This window comes from Dendropsophus ebraccatus, chromosome 13 (assembly GCF_027789765.1).
Source record: "Dendropsophus ebraccatus isolate aDenEbr1 chromosome 13, aDenEbr1.pat, whole genome shotgun sequence".
NCBI lineage: Eukaryota > Metazoa > Chordata > Amphibia > Anura > Hylidae > Dendropsophus > Dendropsophus ebraccatus.
This window is the reverse complement of record NC_091466.1, coordinates 20612377-20630877: the sequence shown is the minus strand read 5'-3', so window position 1 is coordinate 20630877 and position 18501 is coordinate 20612377. Positions and strand designations below refer to the sequence as shown.

At 43.1% G+C, this 18501-nt stretch overlaps 1 protein-coding gene across 1 annotated transcript; it reads right to left on the bottom strand.

Moving 5' to 3' along the window:
• Positions 1-6456: 6456 nt before the first annotated feature.
• Positions 6457-14218, bottom strand: LOC138770462 (cholinesterase-like). Its single transcript, XM_069949565.1, has 4 exons — positions 14146-14218; positions 9604-11122; positions 7287-7450; positions 6457-6569 (listed from the first exon to the last, which is right to left on the bottom strand). Exons 2-4 carry the CDS (start codon positions 11115-11117, stop codon positions 6457-6459), a joined length of 1791 nt encoding a protein of 596 aa, XP_069805666.1. The 5' UTR covers positions 11118-11122; positions 14146-14218.
• Positions 14219-18501: the final 4283 nt, after the last annotated feature.

The following is an 18501-nucleotide window of genomic DNA, read 5'->3' as shown; positions in this document are numbered from 1 at the left end:
GTACACTGGCTGCACCGGGGATGCCTGAAGCTCTACCGAGCAGCCGAGCATCTAATAGGAGACGCTCGGCTGCTCGTGAGAGCTTCGGAAGAATGGCAGAGACTTCGGGAGGCTCCGGAAGTACCCAAAGCCTCTGTCATTCTTCCGAAGCTCTCCCGAGCAGCTGAGTGTCTCCAATAAGACGCTCGGCTGCTGGGGAGAGCTTCGGGCATCCCCGGCGCAGCCAGTGTACGTCACACTGCCTACGCCGGGAAACGGGACCGGAGAAGAAGACGGGCAGAGGCCGGGTACGGGCTCAGGTGAGTTAACTGTTTGTTTTTTTCAAATGGTCGCCCCATACGGTGGGGATGCAGGCCATTTTTGAGCCCCCCCCACCGTATGGGGCGACCATACCCGATGTATAAGACGACCCCCGAATTCTGACAAGATTTTTCGAGGTTAAAAAGTCGTCTTATACGCCGGAAAATACGGTACTTATACAAAGTCCAGCTCACTGTGTGCTTGTTGGCAGTAGTAAGGGCCCTATTACACGGGACGATTATCGTGCGAAAAATCGTTATATCGTTTAAATTTAAACGATAATCGTTCAGTGTTTTTGCAGGCAACGATTGAAAAATTGTTCGTACAGTATGTCGTTGATCGTTGATTTAGATCTGAACCTAAAATTATCTCTAATCGTTTGCTAAGCGTTGCTCTAATTCCACATTCGTTCGCTCCAGTTCTGCATTTGTTCACTTATCGTTCAGTGTAATTGCACATTGTTCATTGTTTTTCTGGGATCAGAAGGAATAAGCGATCATAGTACCAATCGCAATAACGATCGTAGTAACAATCGTAACTAACGACCATTGTTCTGTGTAATATGGTGAACGATTTCAGGTTAACGATAAACAATCTTGTTTGCGATCATTTATCCTTAGTTGTTAATTGTTAAAAATCGCTCCGTGTAATAGGACCCTAAGTGGTTCCCGGTGAACGCAGAGCAGAGCAGGTGGATATGTGGTGGGCGCAGTAGCCGATGTCTTGGGCGAGTTTAGGGTCACTTGGGCACTTGTCAAGGCAGCCTGGAGTGGTATCAGACCCACCCCGGACTGTTGGTACTGCCACACACAGAAAGAGAAAATAGCCCAAGTGCAGGTGTGTAGGCGCAGGTGCCGAGTCCCCTGTGTTTTGGAAAAAATAGAATACTTAACTTTAAATTAACTTAGTGCAAACCAAGAACAGTACACGTAGGAACAGTGCAGTACAGCAGTACAGATCTTGCAAAAGACTTAGATACTATTAGCTGAGGTAGAACACCAGTGCTTTAGTAGAAAGGTGCTTTGTAGTAGAGAGAGAGGGGAGGAGAGGAGTTGCCAGAGGGGCCCTGCCCAATGTAGTAAGTGTGCTCTGCCAGAACAGGTGAAGTACAGAAGAAGTGAAAAGAATGCTCGTATTCACGGATGACTTGCTGTCTCTGACCGCCTTATGCCCCCTAGTTGCGGGCTACCCGTCCTAGGTGGGTAGTACGAGCCCTAGTCGTCGGTTATCTGGGTGTAGCAGATTCCCGGGATTACCCAGTCGCCCTGCACTGCACAGTAGGGTAGGTAGATGTATAGTAGCTTTGTCCCACTAGGGTCAGTTCCTAGTGCTTCAGGTAACTGCCCTGCAGGTTTTAGAGAGTGGGCAAGGTGTTCCCTGTTTGGCTTCTCTCCCCTTTGTAGAGCTAAGCACTGCATAGTTGTCTTAGGGTTCAGTAGGAGAACTTTGTAACTGAGCTGATTCTCACACATAAACTCATGTGGACCTCCAGCCACTAACTAACTCTCTTCCTATCACGGGACCTGGCTTAACTTCTGCAGAGACTAGCTGCTTCCTCTTACACTGAGAACTAGACTGGAACTGAACTACTTCCTCCCATCAAGAACTAACTCCTCCTTCAGGGCTGTGTTAGCCATCCTGTGAATGGTGGGGTTAAGTGTGTGTGAGAGAGAAAATATAGGATAGTACAGAGAAGAACTTGCACTCTGGACTGGTTAACATTCAACATGTGACACAAAACAATGTAACCCTTATGCGCCTTCAGCCATGCATAGTATAAGCCAATACAGTAGTGACACCTAGTGGGGAGAACACAACAGCACAACATCTCCCACCTGTTTGAACCTGAGGGAGTGACTTACTAAGGTGTAAGGGCCCAACAAGTTATTGGTTTTCAAGTCGTTAATGATCTTCTTTTGTTGAAGAGTCTCCATTGTTTTTCTGCCGTACATATAAAGCCTGAAGTTACTGGCCAACACTGGCCATGCTCCAATCATCAGGAACATCTCCTGGTAGATGGGATTGGTTATACAGATCTGTCACAGATCTGAGTTCTTTTAGAACCCTGGGGTGGACACCATCTGCACCCATCCCCTTATTCATCTTTAAACAGGATAGTTCCTCTGAAACTTTGGTCTCTGAAAACATTGGAGCTAAACCAATACAACTGAATGGTATAATATGTACAACCTTTCCCCTCCCCCTGAATACCGTACTTATATATTCATATAAATCATGACCACCCTATGTGCGACAACCCCCTTAATGTAGGATCAGATTACATATGGTTTGGTTGTTGTCTGTAACAGTGAAGGTATATATGACTCATTAGAAGCAGAAACAATAGGAAATTTTCGTTAATATTTTATTTAGAAAATTCCAAGAGCAATTAAAACTGATGTCAGAAGTGTACATAACCAATAAATATACGGTTTATATATGGATTATTACATTATAATACATTTTGTTACTCTCTGGTATCAGCATTATTTTTAGTAAAGGGATTTTGTTTTTTTTCTATTTGATCGTTGAGATATGAGTAGACCACTGGGATTAGATGTTAGCAACGGCACCGACTGTGGGATAGTATTTCTGTATTCTGTATAGTTCTGTATTTTCCTCAGATTTACAGTTTTTGGCTCCCATATACAGCATATTACTATCACCTTTCTATATACATATTTCTGTGTGCAATTTATACAGGTCTACCCTATGTGAATTAAATAAAGTAAACGGCTCATCTGGGCAGGATTTTTTTTTTTTAGAGACAGACAGAAATGTGCAGTGTTCAGACAAGTGATGATTAGGAGAAATCCTGCCTGGGGCATTCCTAATGGTGATGAGGGTGGGGAGGAGGGACGGAGAGACGGTGCAGGCCTAGGGTACAGACAGTTTAGGCTACGCTAATTTAGCACAAGGCTGCAAGTTTAACCTTTAGAGGACCGGGCCAATTTAAATTTTTGCGTTTTCGTTTTTCCCTCCTTGTGCTTAAAAGGCCATAGCAGTTTTCACCTAGAAACCCACGTGAGCCCTTATTTTTTGCACCAATAATTGTACTTTGCAATGACAGGCTGAATTTTTCATAAAGTACACTGCGAAAGCAGAAAAAAATTAAATGTGTGGTGAAATTGAAAAAAAAAAAAACACAAACATTTTTTTTTGGAGGGTTTTAGTTTTTACGCCGTTTGCCCTGGGGTAAAACTTTTATTGTATTTGATGGCTTTTAAAAAATTCAAACCATTGTAAACAAATATATGTTCCTTAAAATTGCTCTATTACCAGGCTTATAACAATTTTATCCTATTGGTCTATGGGGCTGTGTGAGGTGTCATTTTTTGTGCCATAATCTATACTTTCAATCGGTACCTTGATTGTGCATATGCAACTTTTGGATCGCTTCTTATTACAATTTTTCAACCAAAAATGCCCAATTTTGCACTTTGCGAGATCAGGAATGTGATGAATTAATATATTGGGCAATTACGCACGCGGCGATACCGAACATGTTTATTTATTTATTTTTAAAATGGGAAAAGGGGGGTCATTCAGACTTTTATTAGGGGAGGGGGCTTTTTTTATTAATAATAACACTTTATTTTTTTTTAAACTTATAATAGAAGTCCCCCTGGGGTTAGGGTTCGTCCCCCTGGGGTTAGGGTTATTCCCCCTGGGGGACTTCTGTACACTGATCTCTCATTGAGATCTATGCAGTATAGTTATACTGCATAGATCAATGAGATCAGCACTGTATTGCTTTCGGCTACTGCAGCCGAAAGCAATCGAGTGCCAAGCCGGGATCAGCGCCATTGCGGCGCAGACCCCGGCCGGGTGAGGACACGCTAGACACCAAGGAACAGGCTGCAAGAAGTATTCAGATGCAGCTGTCAACTTCAACAGCTGCATCTGAATACTTAATTAGCGGGCACGGCGATCGGACCGCTAGTAGCCGCACTACAAGCAGCACCCAGGATCGCGGTAGTTCCGCTCTGAACTCCCCTAGGCAACCCAGGACTTACAGGTACCCCCCGGGTCAACGGACTAAACGGACCCCAGGACAGATCTTGGAATAAATCTGACTGTTCAAGCAGTTTGGAGGTGGGAGGCAGATTGTGGGTACAGAGTCGCTTTAACCCCTTAGGGACCAGGCCAATTGTCACTTTTGCGTTTTCGTATTTTCCTTCTCGCCTTCTAAGACCCATAACTCTTTCAATTTTCAACCTACAGAGCCATGTGAGGGCTTGTTTTTTTCAGGAACAGGTTACTTTGTAATGGTATCTTTCAATCTGCCATAAAATGAATGATGGAACCCTCAAAATATCATTTATGGGGTGAATTTGGGTCACAAAATGATTCAGTAAATTTTGGGGGGGTTCCATGTTTACATAATGCAGTTTACGGAAAACTGACATTTTTTTCTTTATTCTATACGTTGGTCTGAACACGGTGATATGCATGTTTACTAGTTGTTCTAACGTTTTACTATTTTTATTAGCAGAAAACCTTTTTTTTTGCAAACAGGTATATTTAAAAATGGCCCTATTGTGACTCCTATAGCGCTTTTATTTTTTTCACCTACGGGGTCGTATGGGGTGTCCTTTTTTGTGCCATGATCTCTAGTTATTATTAGTAACATTTTAACGTAATTTACAAAAAGAAATCCCTGCGGTTTTTTTTACTGCTTTTTGTTCACGCTGTTCACCGTGTGGGAAAAATATTGTTTGATTTTAATAGATTGGACGATTACGCACGCTATGGTATATTATATGTTAAATAACTTTATTATTTTTTTTGTTTTATGTATAAAATGGGAAGGGGGGGGGGGTGATTTTCCCTTTTATTGGAGGAGGGGCTCTGGGGCATTTTTTTAACTTTTATTTTTATTTTATTTTTTACACTTTTTAGATTACATAAAATTTCATACACTGATCACTGGTATGCCATAGCATAGCAGAGATCAGTGTTATCTGCCTGCCAGTCAGAAGATTGAACTACACAGAGGTAAGCAGTATACCTCCGGCAGTCAGGCAGTGGGATCAGAACCCCCGCAGACGCGCTAAGGGGGTCCCGATCGGTGAGTGACAGGTGATGCGACCGCGGAGTGTAAGGGGTTAATGAAGGGCTGCCACGCAATTGCAGCGGCCTGCCATTGAGGGTGAGGGCCTGGCTGCAGATAGCAGCCGTTCCTCACCCGCTCTGAAGCGAGCTCAGCTCCTGAGCCCGCTCCAGAGCGCAGCCCCCTGGCAGGGCGTACATGTATGCCCTGATGCGCCAAGTCCCAGACGGCAGGGGCATACATGTACGCCCACCGTCCTTAAGGGGTTAAGGTATCTATACACCTTAGACTTACAACCATATAACTTAGATGGTTGAACCCACCACTTACAGCAGATTTGACTAAGGTGTATGGGGCTCTCCTGAACAACCACTGACAAATGATGTTGGTGGTGACAAAAGTTGGGTGTGGTGGAAAATCACAGCCGTCCCCTTTGTTTCAGGAGGGATAACCTACAACAAGAGATATCTCACTGCAGCTTACCCCTGCCCAGAGAGAATACTGGATAGCTTGGCTGTGCCAAACGTTCTGTGTGTGAGGTGGACAGGCGGCAGGCAGGAGAGGGAGATAACTGATGGCCGAACAATTATTCAAATGTCAGTTATTGATCGTGTATAGGACCTATAGTCACCATCTATTTATTGCAACACATTGCTGCACTAATGCCTTGGGGTATTGGCCAACATACTTAGAAGTTGGTTGGTAGATAAATATAGATTCACAGAGAGAGAAGGTTTGGCAGTATCCTACCCTTGGTTGTATTACATTAAGGCATAGTTTAAGGGGTGGGTGTAGTTGAGTACAATGGGTAGACTATCTGGTGATTACTTCTCAAAGTAGATGTGTAACAACTGGAGGAAATGTAAACCCTTACAAAATTGTGAGGACTATACGAAATATACTCTTCTTTGGCCCACTCCTGAGCTTTCAGAACTCAGTACAGGTTCGTTGTTCTGCGTGGAAAGACGTCCGGTTAGATTGCCGCAATTGTATCAGGACGGTACACAGCTGCATGATGAGTTTAATGTGTCACCCAGCATTTTATAGATACTTTTATAGATACTGCACCATCTCTTTTTCCACTTTTCCACTTGTACAGGACTTCAGGTCAAAGTTGGCCTACAAGAATCAGATGACTCTTCCGAGTGTGCGTCACCCATGCAAGCTTGTTCAGTCTTCCCAGAAAAACTCCATAAATTTCCATCAAAGCTTTTACCTGAAAGGAATTATCATAGAGTCAGCAATGGAGATCTATCTATTTGTGTGAAAGGGAAAAAAGGGATTTATCTAGTATAGCAACCAATCAGAGACCTTGGTAGGTCTGTGTAAAACAGATGGAAAATTATATCTAAGCATTGGACCATATAGTTCTGTAACATATTACAGGATAAATACCAGGAGGCCTACCTGAACAGATGGGGATCACCTGGGCTGCAATGGATGTGGTTTAGGGCTTACGTGAAGAGCATAGTCGCATAGTCTCAGGGACTAAGAGTATTCACCCTTCATCTTCTTTAGAGGGATCTAAACTTTACTACAGTGATTCCCAGGGCCCTCCAAAAGGCTGGGTGTCAGAATATATGCCAGATAGCAGCAGGATGGAGACAATGATGGTAGAGAGAATCCTGTGCACTTTTGTGCATAAGCTCTAATATGGGAATTCATTATCTATCTATCTATCTATCTATCTATCTATCTATCTATCTATCCATCCATCCATCCATCCATCCATCCATCCATCCATCCATCCATCCATCCATCCATCCATCCACCTAGCTAGTTATTTATTAAGAAATGCAGTATATACAGGGCCACTTGATGTTCAATCATTTCCTCCTGTATGCCGGTCTCCTGTATCTCACGCCGCTTGTCCTAGCCCTCACAAATTTCAAGGAGTCAGGTTTATTCACCATTACATTACATCCACACTCACCGACTCGTCCCACAAGTTTAGGAAGGAAGGAATTCCAAAAGTGGCAACGTCTAGAATATAAATTGCTTTGAACGTCCCAGTTGCCAGTCGTCAGCACTACATACTTCTCTTCTTGATCAGTATATGGAGGCCAGGTGAATGCATTGTCATCATTATGAGGGATTCTACAAGTAAAAGATTTTTTTTTTCTAATGATATGTTTTCTATAAGTCTTTATAGATCTAAAAAAAAGTTTAACTTAAGCCTAGTAATACATAATTACCACTTTTCAAGAAGGGCTCATGATAACTTAGAATGTTCTCACCTACATTATCCCTGTCTTCCCCAAAATCCCCCTTTTCCATAATTGCTCCACCACCCAAATTTTAGGTCACCTGAGGATCCTAATCCAGTGATTGGGTCTCTTAATTTTTGATTAAATATTTTGTGTTTTGGTGATTAGTGAACTAAATAGAGTACATACAGTATAAGGCCAGCTGTCCGGTCCTCTGCTGCTAGCTGCGCTCTGCACAGTAATTATGAGCGGTCGTAACGAGCGCTCATATTTACCGTGCGGTGGCGGCAGCACTGACAGAGAGAGAGCCATTGGCTCCCTCTCTGTCAGTCACCCCTGACTGGCCGCCGCAAGCTGCGGTCACAAGAGGCTGCTCTCTGCCCCTGGTGTTGGGACTTGAATGACGTCACTGGGCCGGCGCCAGGGCAAGGGGAGAGCGGCCTCTTGTGACCACTGCAGTGCAACTACAAGAGGGAAGAGAAGAGGAGACGCCGGACCCAGGGGAGTATAAGTGTTTTTTTTTAATGTTATATGGGAGGGGGAGAGCACACGGGGGCCTATATACTACAGGGGGAGAGCACACAGGGGGGCCTATATACTACAGGGGGAGAGCGCACAGGGGGGCTATATACTACTGAGGGAGCACAAAGTGGGCTATATACCACAGGGGGAGAGTGCACGGGGGGCTATATACTACTGGGGGAGAGAGCCCAGGGCGTCTATATACCACAGGGGGAGAGCACACAGGGGGGCCTATATACTACAGGGGGAGAGCACACAGGGGGTCCTATATACTACAGGGGGAGAGCGCACAGGGGGGCTTTATACTACTGAGGGAGCGCACAGTGGGCTATATACCACAGGGGGAGAATGCACGGGGGGCTATATACTACTGGGGGAGAGAGCACAGGGGGGCTATATACCACAGGGGGAGAGCACACAGGGGGGCTATATATTACTGGGGGAGAGCGCACAGGGGCATCAATTCTGTATGTAAATAGTTCAACAACCTTTGTGAAAAGTTAACAAAACACGTTTCCTACTGATGTTCAGCTCGGACCTTCACCTGACAATAGCCCCTGGTAAGTGGACCTTCACTAAAAATTGTTGAGTACCCCTGCCCTACATTAAGTACTTTCTATCTATACTCAATGTAGACAATGGCGTATGACTGGCTCACCCAATCACTTCTAGGCACTTTGCGATTCTATGTACAATGTCTGGACCATTGGCATATAAAGCACTTGTTGCCTCCCGTGTCACCCCCAGTCCTCCTAGTCTGTACTCTTTTGCGAGCAGCTCTAACTCCCTTTGTATCCTTATATATTTTAATTAATTTATTGTATAATGTAATAGAAACAAAACCTCTGTATTGTGTGTAAAAAAAAAAGCGATGCGTAATCTGTTGCCGCTATACAAATAAATATTATTATTACAAGTGTTGTATTCTTTCCAGTCAGACACAGTGCTATCTGCTGCCACCTCTGTCCATGTCAGGAACTGTAGCAAGTTCCAACAGAAAATCTCTCCTGCTTTTGACAGTTCCTGTCGTGGACAGAGGTGGCAGCAGAGAGCACTGTATCACACTACAAAAAATAAGCCACTCCCTGTAGGGTATTTAGCAGCTAGAAAGGAATTGAACCCTTGAGATTTTTAAATAGAATTTACAAATCTGTATCATTTTCTGGCACTAGTTGATTTGAGGAAAATACATTTTCACAGGAGAACCCCTTTAAATGTTCGACTTGATGTATGAAGGGATTGTCCCACCAAAAGCCTGGTTGACAGGTATTGAAAGTGTTTCACCTCCTTTAGTCTCACAAAGTGGAAGATGCCTCCGCTTATAGAATAGGGTCCAGAGCATGGAATACCCCTTCTATGATATCATTATGCCACAGAGGACATGTGGACAAGGCTTGTTCTTATGTATTAACATAGAATTGACACCAATATTTTTTGACCCCCTGGTGAGAAATGAAGGAATTACAGGTATTTATAACAAGTTGCTCATACATTATTAGTTGATGTTATAATATACCGTACCCTGTTTTTGCAAAATTTCCCCAAACCTTCATGATTCTTTTGCTGAGCATTTGTTCTTCCTTTGTGAAATTGTTTTCTTTACTGATCGGCTTTCCAAACATGAATGGCAGTATAGCGCCATGAAGGACGCCCATCCATTCAGGCCACACTTCTCGTGAGGAGCGATGGTTAAATTCATAAAAATATAGGTTCGTTTTACGTTTAACCATTTCGTCAGCAAAATATTTCATCGGACAAATCATGTAATAGTCTCGTAATATGAGCTCCATGGCGTCTCGGTTTTTCTCCATGTTTTTTTCGTCCTCCCAGTCTTTATATTCAAATAAAATAGCTTGGGTCCCAATGTCTCCAGCTGTTGGGAAGAACCTGGTGATTCCTTGTATAAGTTGGTCTGTGGTTATAAGACTGTCATGTTCTCTGCTAAAGCCAGGTGCCCCCCATACGGTAAAAGGATTTCCATCATCCGTGGTCCCTCCTATTAAGATTTCTATTTTCTTTGATATTCGTTTTAACCTATTATTGGGCATTTCACTAATGAAGTCAAAATCGATAACCGGTATGATGCGCGTGAGGGCAAATGGGTGTATTGTCTCCACAAAAAATTGCTTCTCAACTATTTTTGTAGGATCTGTAGTTTGAAGGCATCGTACCAGTCCATCCTCTTTATCGATTGGACATCCCAAGAGCTCAGCTAGTTTCAGAGTTAGCCTCTTGGCTCTTTTATGGGTGCTTATGGCCCATCCCGCACTAACAGAACCACTTTGCATAATGGCCCTTGTAAAGTAATTGTGACTTCCAGGAGAAAGTAAATGAAAGCCAACGCATGCTGCTCCGGAACTATGTCCAAACAAAGTAATACTGCCAGGATTCCCCCCAAAAGCTGCAATGTTTTCGTGAACCCACCGAAGAGCTAACTGTTGGTCAAACAGGCCGGCATTTCCCGGAATATCTCTATTACCTGGTAAAGCCAAAAAACCTAGAGCCCCAACTCTGTAGTTCATTGATACCACAATAATGTCCTCAGAGAAGGCGAGAATACTTGGGTCATATATATCTAGCGATGAAGTGCCAGCAAGGAAAGCTCCTCCATAGATAAACACCATTACATGGGCAGACTTTGGGTTAGAAGACGGAACCCATACATTCAAATACAGACAATCCTCACTCATTTCATTGTTCACCTGCCACATATTTGTCCCAGGAAAACCGGCATAAGCTTCATCTCTTTTTTGGTAACATGATTTGCCAAATGTTGAAGCATCATAGATACCTTCCCATGGTTTTCGAAGCTCTGGCTTTTTAAACCTTTGTGTTCCCATGGGTGGTTCTCCATAAGGTACCCCTAGATAGGCAATGACTGATCCAGAACCTGCTGGTAGATGGAATCCTCTGACTTTCCCTTGTTTAGTTTCCACAATTGTTCCATGGTCAGCAAAGACATTTAAAGGTAAAGAAACAATCAAAATAGTATAAACTACAAAACAGGTTATTGTTTTTGGCCTATCATCTTCCATTATTTCTGTAAGAGAAAAAAATATATATTATTGCATTTTTTAAAATATTGTTTGCAGAATTAGCAAGTTTTTCAATGTGAATAGGAAATAAAAAAAACTGCATGACACAGGGCCAGGGCCAACAGCTCCTCAATGGCCCCCACTAGCTTCCCCTGGAATGCAGGGCCACCGGACACCCATGAAGTGATGCCGCAGCCTCCCCCTACCCAGTTCCCAGTTTTGCAGGGACTGTACTGACAAAGTAATGTCCTGATGCCCCACCCCCATCCCAACAAGCTCTACCCCCGGTGCCTACGGGTGGAGGATTAGCCTGAGTGCGCAGGGCCTGAGGAGGAGAGAAAGGCTGTACAGCAGGAAGGATGGTAACTCATCACTGCCAGCTGGAGGTCACTCAGCTTTCCCAGCATTTTGTATAGTAAGTATAATGGGATCACTCAGCTTTCCTAGGATCTTGTACAATGGGGTTAACCAGTTTTCTTGTATACTGGAGGTCACTCAGTTTTCCTAGGATCTTGTATAACGGAGATCACTCAGCTTACCTAGGATATTGTATAGTGGAGGTCACTCAGCTTTCCTAGCATCTTGTATAGTAAGTATAATGGAGGTCACTCAGCTTTCCTAGCATCTTGTATATTGGAGGTCACCCAGCTTTCCTAGCATCTTGTGTAGTAGTTGGTATAATGGAGGTCACCCAGCTTTCCTAGCATCTTGTGTAGTAGTCGGTATATTGGGGTCACCCAGCTTTCCCAGTATCTTGTATAAAGAAGGTCACTCAGCTTTCCTAGCATCTTGTATAGTAAGTATAATGGAGGTCACTCAGCTTTCCTAGCATCTTGTATAATGGAGGTCACTCAGCTTTCCTAGCATCTTGTATAATGGAGGTCACTCAGCTTTCCTAGCATTTTTTATAATGGAGGTCACCCAGCTTTTCTAGCATCTTGTGTAGTAGTCGGTATAATGCGGTCACCCAGCTTTCCTAGCATCTTGTATAGTAAGTATAATGGAGGTCACTCAGCTTTCCTAGCATCTTGTATAATGGAGGTCACTCAACTTTCCTAGCATCTTGTATAGTAAGTATAATGGAGGTCACTCAGCTTTCCTAGCATCATGTATAGTAGTCAGTATAATGGGGTCTCTCAGCTTTCCTAGCATCATGTATAATGGAGGTCACTCAGATTTCCTAGCATTTTGTATAATGGAGGTGACTCAGCTTTCCCAGCATCTTGTATAGTAATTAGTATAATGGAGGTCCCAGCTTTCCTAGCATCTTGTTTATTAGCAGGGGGTCTGCTGAGACCCTCTAACAATGGTGCCACATAATTTGCTTTACAAAGGGGCCCTCAGATGCTTTGTTGCCCAATGACCCACAAAAGCCTGGAGTCGGCCCTGGCATGAAATATGTGGTTACCTAATATAAGGGTAGAACATTGCACTTTACACATGTAAATCAAGTAAAAGGTATAAAAATATATTGTTCATGTGTGTTTTGAGAGGTCGTTGACCAGACAGCCAACTAAGAATTATACAATGATCACAGCAGATGTAGTGTGTAAGGACATTGACTAGGGCCAAGTATACACATAGTTCAAAGATGATAAGTATGACAAAAGAGCTAACATAAGACTCACACAGGGGCATAGCTAGGATTCATGGGGCCCCATAGAAAAAAACTTTTATGGGGCCCCCATCCCCTACCCCCAACACAAAGCATTGCATATATATATATATATATATATATATATATATATATATATATATATATCAGTGATGTGGCCAAAAATATTTTTTTTTGTGGCCAGAGGCAAAATCCTGCCTGCAGCCACATGAGTTACTTGCAGAGCAAAGAGCCAATGGCTGCTTGCTCTGTCAGTTTACTGTATTTTACTATAAGGGCCCATTAGGAGCCCTTGTGGTTCAAGGTGCAAGAGCAGACTACCTTCTGCTTAACCCCTTATGTACTGCAGTTTTTAAGTGACCCAAAGTTCACTCACATGCTGCAGCACAAAAACAGGTTAAAAAGCAGAAGACAATGAGCTCTCGGCTTCACTGCTCATGCACAGAGCAGTGAACAAGAGATCTCCTTGTCTTCTGCTTTTGAATCCTTTTTTTGTGCAGCATGTAAGTGAACTTTGGGTCACTTACACACTGTAGTACATAAGGGGTAAGGAAGAAGGACACAGGACGGTTCTTGTCTTCCCTCTGCATCCCTGGGCCCCCCCTGCAGCACAGGCCCCATAGCAGCTGCCTGGCCTGCCTCTATGGTAGGTACGCCACTGGACTTACAGCAAAATAAATAAATACACTGTTTATATTGGACATCATTAGAATTTTCACAACATTATAAATAAAGTCCAGGCCTAATGATAGTAGATGGGGGTCAATTTGCTGTAGTTCCCGGGTGTGAGGTAGGGGGTCAGTAATCTATTCTGCCCTCACCAGGGTATTTAGATATAGGGCTAGGGCAGCAAACTGAAGGAAAGTCTAGCCTTGACTAGAATTTTAAAGGAAAAGTCTGGGGCTCTAGAAAATATTAATTAGGGCAGGGGTTAATACAATAAACAACTCTCTACACTCTAAACAAATATCCAAATTGCTTAGAAATTCACTGGAGATGGGGTAGAAGCAGTTTATTACTCATTCTGTCTTCTCTATTTGTGCACACCATCATTGCTAACATAATTACTGAGCCCATCAAAATTACGCTAATCATATATCAAGATATAAAAATTGCATGTATGCCTTATAAAACTAGAAATAAAAAATGATCCAAACAGTCTAATAAAAACCCCACTCTCATTAAGGAGGTTTAGTAACTGTAGTATGTAATGACACGGCGCTGTCGGAGGGGTTTATGTACTGGTATACCCACAAGTTTACCTTAGACTAATGGAGCAGAAGTTTATTCTAGTAATATGCCATGACGTTAATGCATGGGTGTACCTCTTTAAGGAGATACCCCCCACCAAACAGAAATCTGATGTACAATTCTATACACAAGTGGGTAACATATCCTTTATGAAGTACTTACCAATATGTCTTATAGAGGTTTGTGTGTGCTTCCTAAGCTGTGCACCGGCCTATGACAGAGAAGAAGATTCTTTCCAACCAACATCAAACAAAGGTCAGTGAACATTTGTACGACCATGGTAATAAACTGTTACTGAATAACAAAGCAATGTGATAATCTAGTAAGGTCATTAAATAATAAAGACTTTGTCATTTCTGTAGGAAAATTGTATGTATTGTAACAAACAGTAAGATATGTAATATAGTAATATCTGTAATGAACATTTATTTACCTGCTCAAAGGGGTACTCCAAAAAAAAGAAAATAAATTAATTGATTGTAATTCAACTGGTAGCAGAAAGTTATACAGATTTGTATATCAGTACTTATCAGCTGCTGTATTCCCTGCAAGAAGTGCGATATTGTTTCCAGTCTGACACAGTGCTCTCTGCGGTCACCTCTGTCAATGTCAGGAACTGTCCAGAGCAGTAGCAAATCCACTAAAAAAACCTCTACTGAACTGGACAGTTGCTGACACGGATAGAGGTGGCAGCAGAGAGCACTGTGTCAGACTGGAAAGAAGAAACAACTTCCTGCAGGACATACAGCAGCTGATAAGTACTGGAATGCTTGCGTTTTTTTAAATAGAAGTCATTTACAAATCTGTATTTTTATTTTTTCTCTAGTGTACATCTATAGGCTATGTTCACACAACATTTTTTAAAGGGAATCTGTCAGCACCTGGGCCCTACCTGAGGTGCTAACAGTGTGCTGTAGCTGGCAGTCCCCTAGCGAGCATGGTGCCTTTTGGTAATTTTCTGTGCAGTCTCCTACTGTAACGAAGAGTCTAAGAGGAGTTGTTTGTGCCACACTCTGGCACACCTCACCACTCCTTCCTCCTCCCTCTTCCTAATGAATAATCAATGCTGCCTGGCCTCCTGCTCGCTCAGCTGTCAGTGTCTCTGATTGCAGATCAGTCCTCTGTAGGCAGTTTATGTCTGAAAGTTATGCTGCGTTTACATGGAATGTTTATCGTTCAAATTTTCGCAATAACGATCGCAATTGGGCGATAATCGGCTTGTGTAAACACAGCGAACGATCAAGTGACGAGCGAGAAATCGTTCATTGTGATCTTTTAACATGTCATCAAATCGTCTTTGGTCGTTCGCTAAAATTTTGCAGATCGTTTTGTGTAAACAGTCTTACACCGATTCACCCTGTGTGTGAGATAAGCTTAAGCGATCTTAAAACAATTGCAATTACGATTTTTTCAAACGATATATCGTTCCGTCTAAATGCTGATCGATATAAAATACACATTGTTACTTCGAAATTGTTAATCTCTTGATTGGGCGAATAATCGCTCCGTGTAAATGCACCATAACACTCAGATATACCGTATTTTCTGGCATATAAGACGACTTTTTAACCCCGAAAAGTCGTCTTCCCTGCACGGCTGCCGGGAGAGCTCCGGAAGAATGACAGAGGCTCCGGAAGTACCTGAAGCCTCTGTCATTCTTTCGAAGCTCTCCCGGCAGCTGAGCGTCTCTAAGCTTCTCCGATGAGACACTTCTCAGGCTGCTTGTAAGAGCTTCGGGGATCCCCAGCGCAGTCAGTGTACGTCACACTGCCTGCGCCGGGAACGGGACAGGAGGCGTGCGGAGGACGGGAACGGGTCCCAGGAGAGTTAACTGTTTTTTTTATTTATTTTTCATTTAGATGCAATTAACTCCTGCCTAACCCCCGCCTTATATGCCGGAAAATTCGGTAGTTGAATCTCTGAACCCAAATGTGTTGGAGCTGTGTTCTAGGGGTAACTCACCTGTCTAGAGACCTGCCAGCAGTTCATTATTTAGTTCTCTTTAATATTTAAAATTCTAAAAAAGATATATTACATATTTAGCGAAGTGCCCTGCAGCTTCCACTGGGATGTCATCCAATTCCCTATATGTCATTCTACTTTGTATTTCTGACACGTAACCAACTTAGCAGAAGTCCACAAAAAAGTCCTTGTACTGCTTACTACGCACATAAACACAAGTGTAGATATCGGTAATTTTATAGCTTTCTGTTCTCAAGTTTTAAAATTCATAAAGAAAACATGTAGTTCAATAACCAAGAGATTATTCAGGAAAACAGTTGTTCCTCATAATAACAAGCATATGTAGTCTATACATTTTAATGTTCTGATTCGTTTTGAAGGTAACATTTTATCAACAAAATTTCACTAACTATATTCCATACCTAATTTCTTGTCCTATGTACAATTAATAAAACAATGGGTGACTTAAAGCTAGTGGGGGCTCACCGGCTAAAAACAATTGGTGTCCCCTCAACAGAAATAGTCATTAGTTTTTCTACGGACTCTTCAGTCTTGGTGAGATTCCCAGAGTTTAGACTTGCGTCAATCATGGAGTGATGGCATGTTCTAGTGATATGCCGTCAATATTTGATATAGGAATATCCCTTTAATGGTCTACTGGGAACATTTTTGGGTCACGTACCTGGTATCCAGCGTTTTTTGTGTCCCACCAAATTGTCAAGCACTCCCAGTACAGCGTATGCGCACATGTACTGTATGCAGTATATACACAGGCATAAACTCACACCATACTTGTCTACTTTTAACTGAATGGAAATTAGGGAGATTTTCTGAAATGTGATGCATAGAATTTTTTGCCATATGTTTGCCCGTTTTCATAGGCCAGGATCTCTAAACACTTTTAACCTTAAATGTTTTATTCTTAAGTAGTGGTAAAGACTCCTACATCACACCCAAACACATCAAACAGACCCCAGACTTAGACCCCCAAATAAATTCAGACCCCAGAAACCTGAAAAAAATAAATACTTGCACAAAAATAAAAAATAGACCCCAGACTCCTTCAATACAGACTAAGGCCAGGTTCACACTTAGTAAGACACTGGCCGTTCTGTGATCCAACCGAGTCACAGAACTGCCGGTGTCAGTGAAGTTTATTGCGGCCGTTACTGCAGTACCGTCCCGATGAACTTCATTTCTGTTGAACTGGGATGTGGGCGCATCCAGGGGCATAACTAGAAATGGCTGGGCCCCATAGCAAACTTTTGATAGGGCCCCCGACTGACCACTTAACCGTCAAGTTTAGTCATAACTACATAACTAGGAGTGTTGAAGTTAAAGGGGCATTTGCAAAACCCAGGAGGCCACCATGTGCTGCAAATGATGACAGTTCAGGGGGCCCAGTGTATTGCAGGAGCAGGCCATGGGGCCCCCTGATGTGGCGGGCCCCATAGTAGCCGCTATGGCTGCTATAGTGGTAGTTATGCCCCTGGGCAAATCCGTGTGCGCCATCATCCCAATTTGGATAGCACACAATCGAGAGTGCAGCTGGAGCCGCACTTTCCATCATGTGAACTGATAGGTCTGTGCGGCTGCTATTCAATGAATAGCAGCTACACAAAACTGACATGTCTGTTTTTTGTGTGGCCACTAGGAATCCCAGCAAGAGTGTACACTATGGGGGAGATTTATGAAAGGGTCTAAATATACACCTGGTGTAAACTGCCCACAGCAACCAATCACAGCTCCTATTATATTTTACCAGAGCTTAAACCTGAGCTGTGATTGGTTGCTGTGGGCAGTTTACACCAGGTGTATATTTAGACCCTTTCATAAATCTCCCCCTATGTGTATACACTCCGGCTGGGATTCCCTCTAACTGCAATGTAATGTATCTTTTCTGTTAAAAGGGTTGGCCACTTTATAGTAAAATAGGTCAGTACAAAGTATTAGTAAGTGTACTTACTGTATATACTGACAGCAGCTCCCTGTGTACCTCATAGAGCTAATATCAGACTCCCCTTCACCAGGCTATGGTGCCCTGCTCTGTTTTGCTTCTGTCCATAAAATGGCTGACATGGAGGAGCATGTGACCAGGCCCTGTCCCCTGTGTCCTCCATAGACATATACAGGCTCAGTGGTGGACACAGGGGGGCGGGGCCTGGTCACATGCTCCTCCATGTCGGCCATCTTATGGACCAAAACACCACAGAGCAGGGCAGCCCAGCCTGGAGGAGGAGAGTCTGATTTTAGCTCTATGAGGTACACAGGGAGCTGCTGTCAGTAAGTGCAGTGAGTACAGTTACTAATACTATACACTGAGCAATTTTACTATAAAGTGGCCAACCCCTTTAATCACGGCAATTTGCAATTTGCAACAACTGCCGTGATTAATGGAAAAGATACGCTGTGTGAACATAGCCCAAAGATTGTAATAAACAGATTCAAACCCCAGACCAGACCTGGAAGTCTAAATGTATTGCCTATATACACACACCCACACTGTAAAAGGCTCATTGTCTTACATGGGCCAGGAAGCATCTTCACTGTATGAGG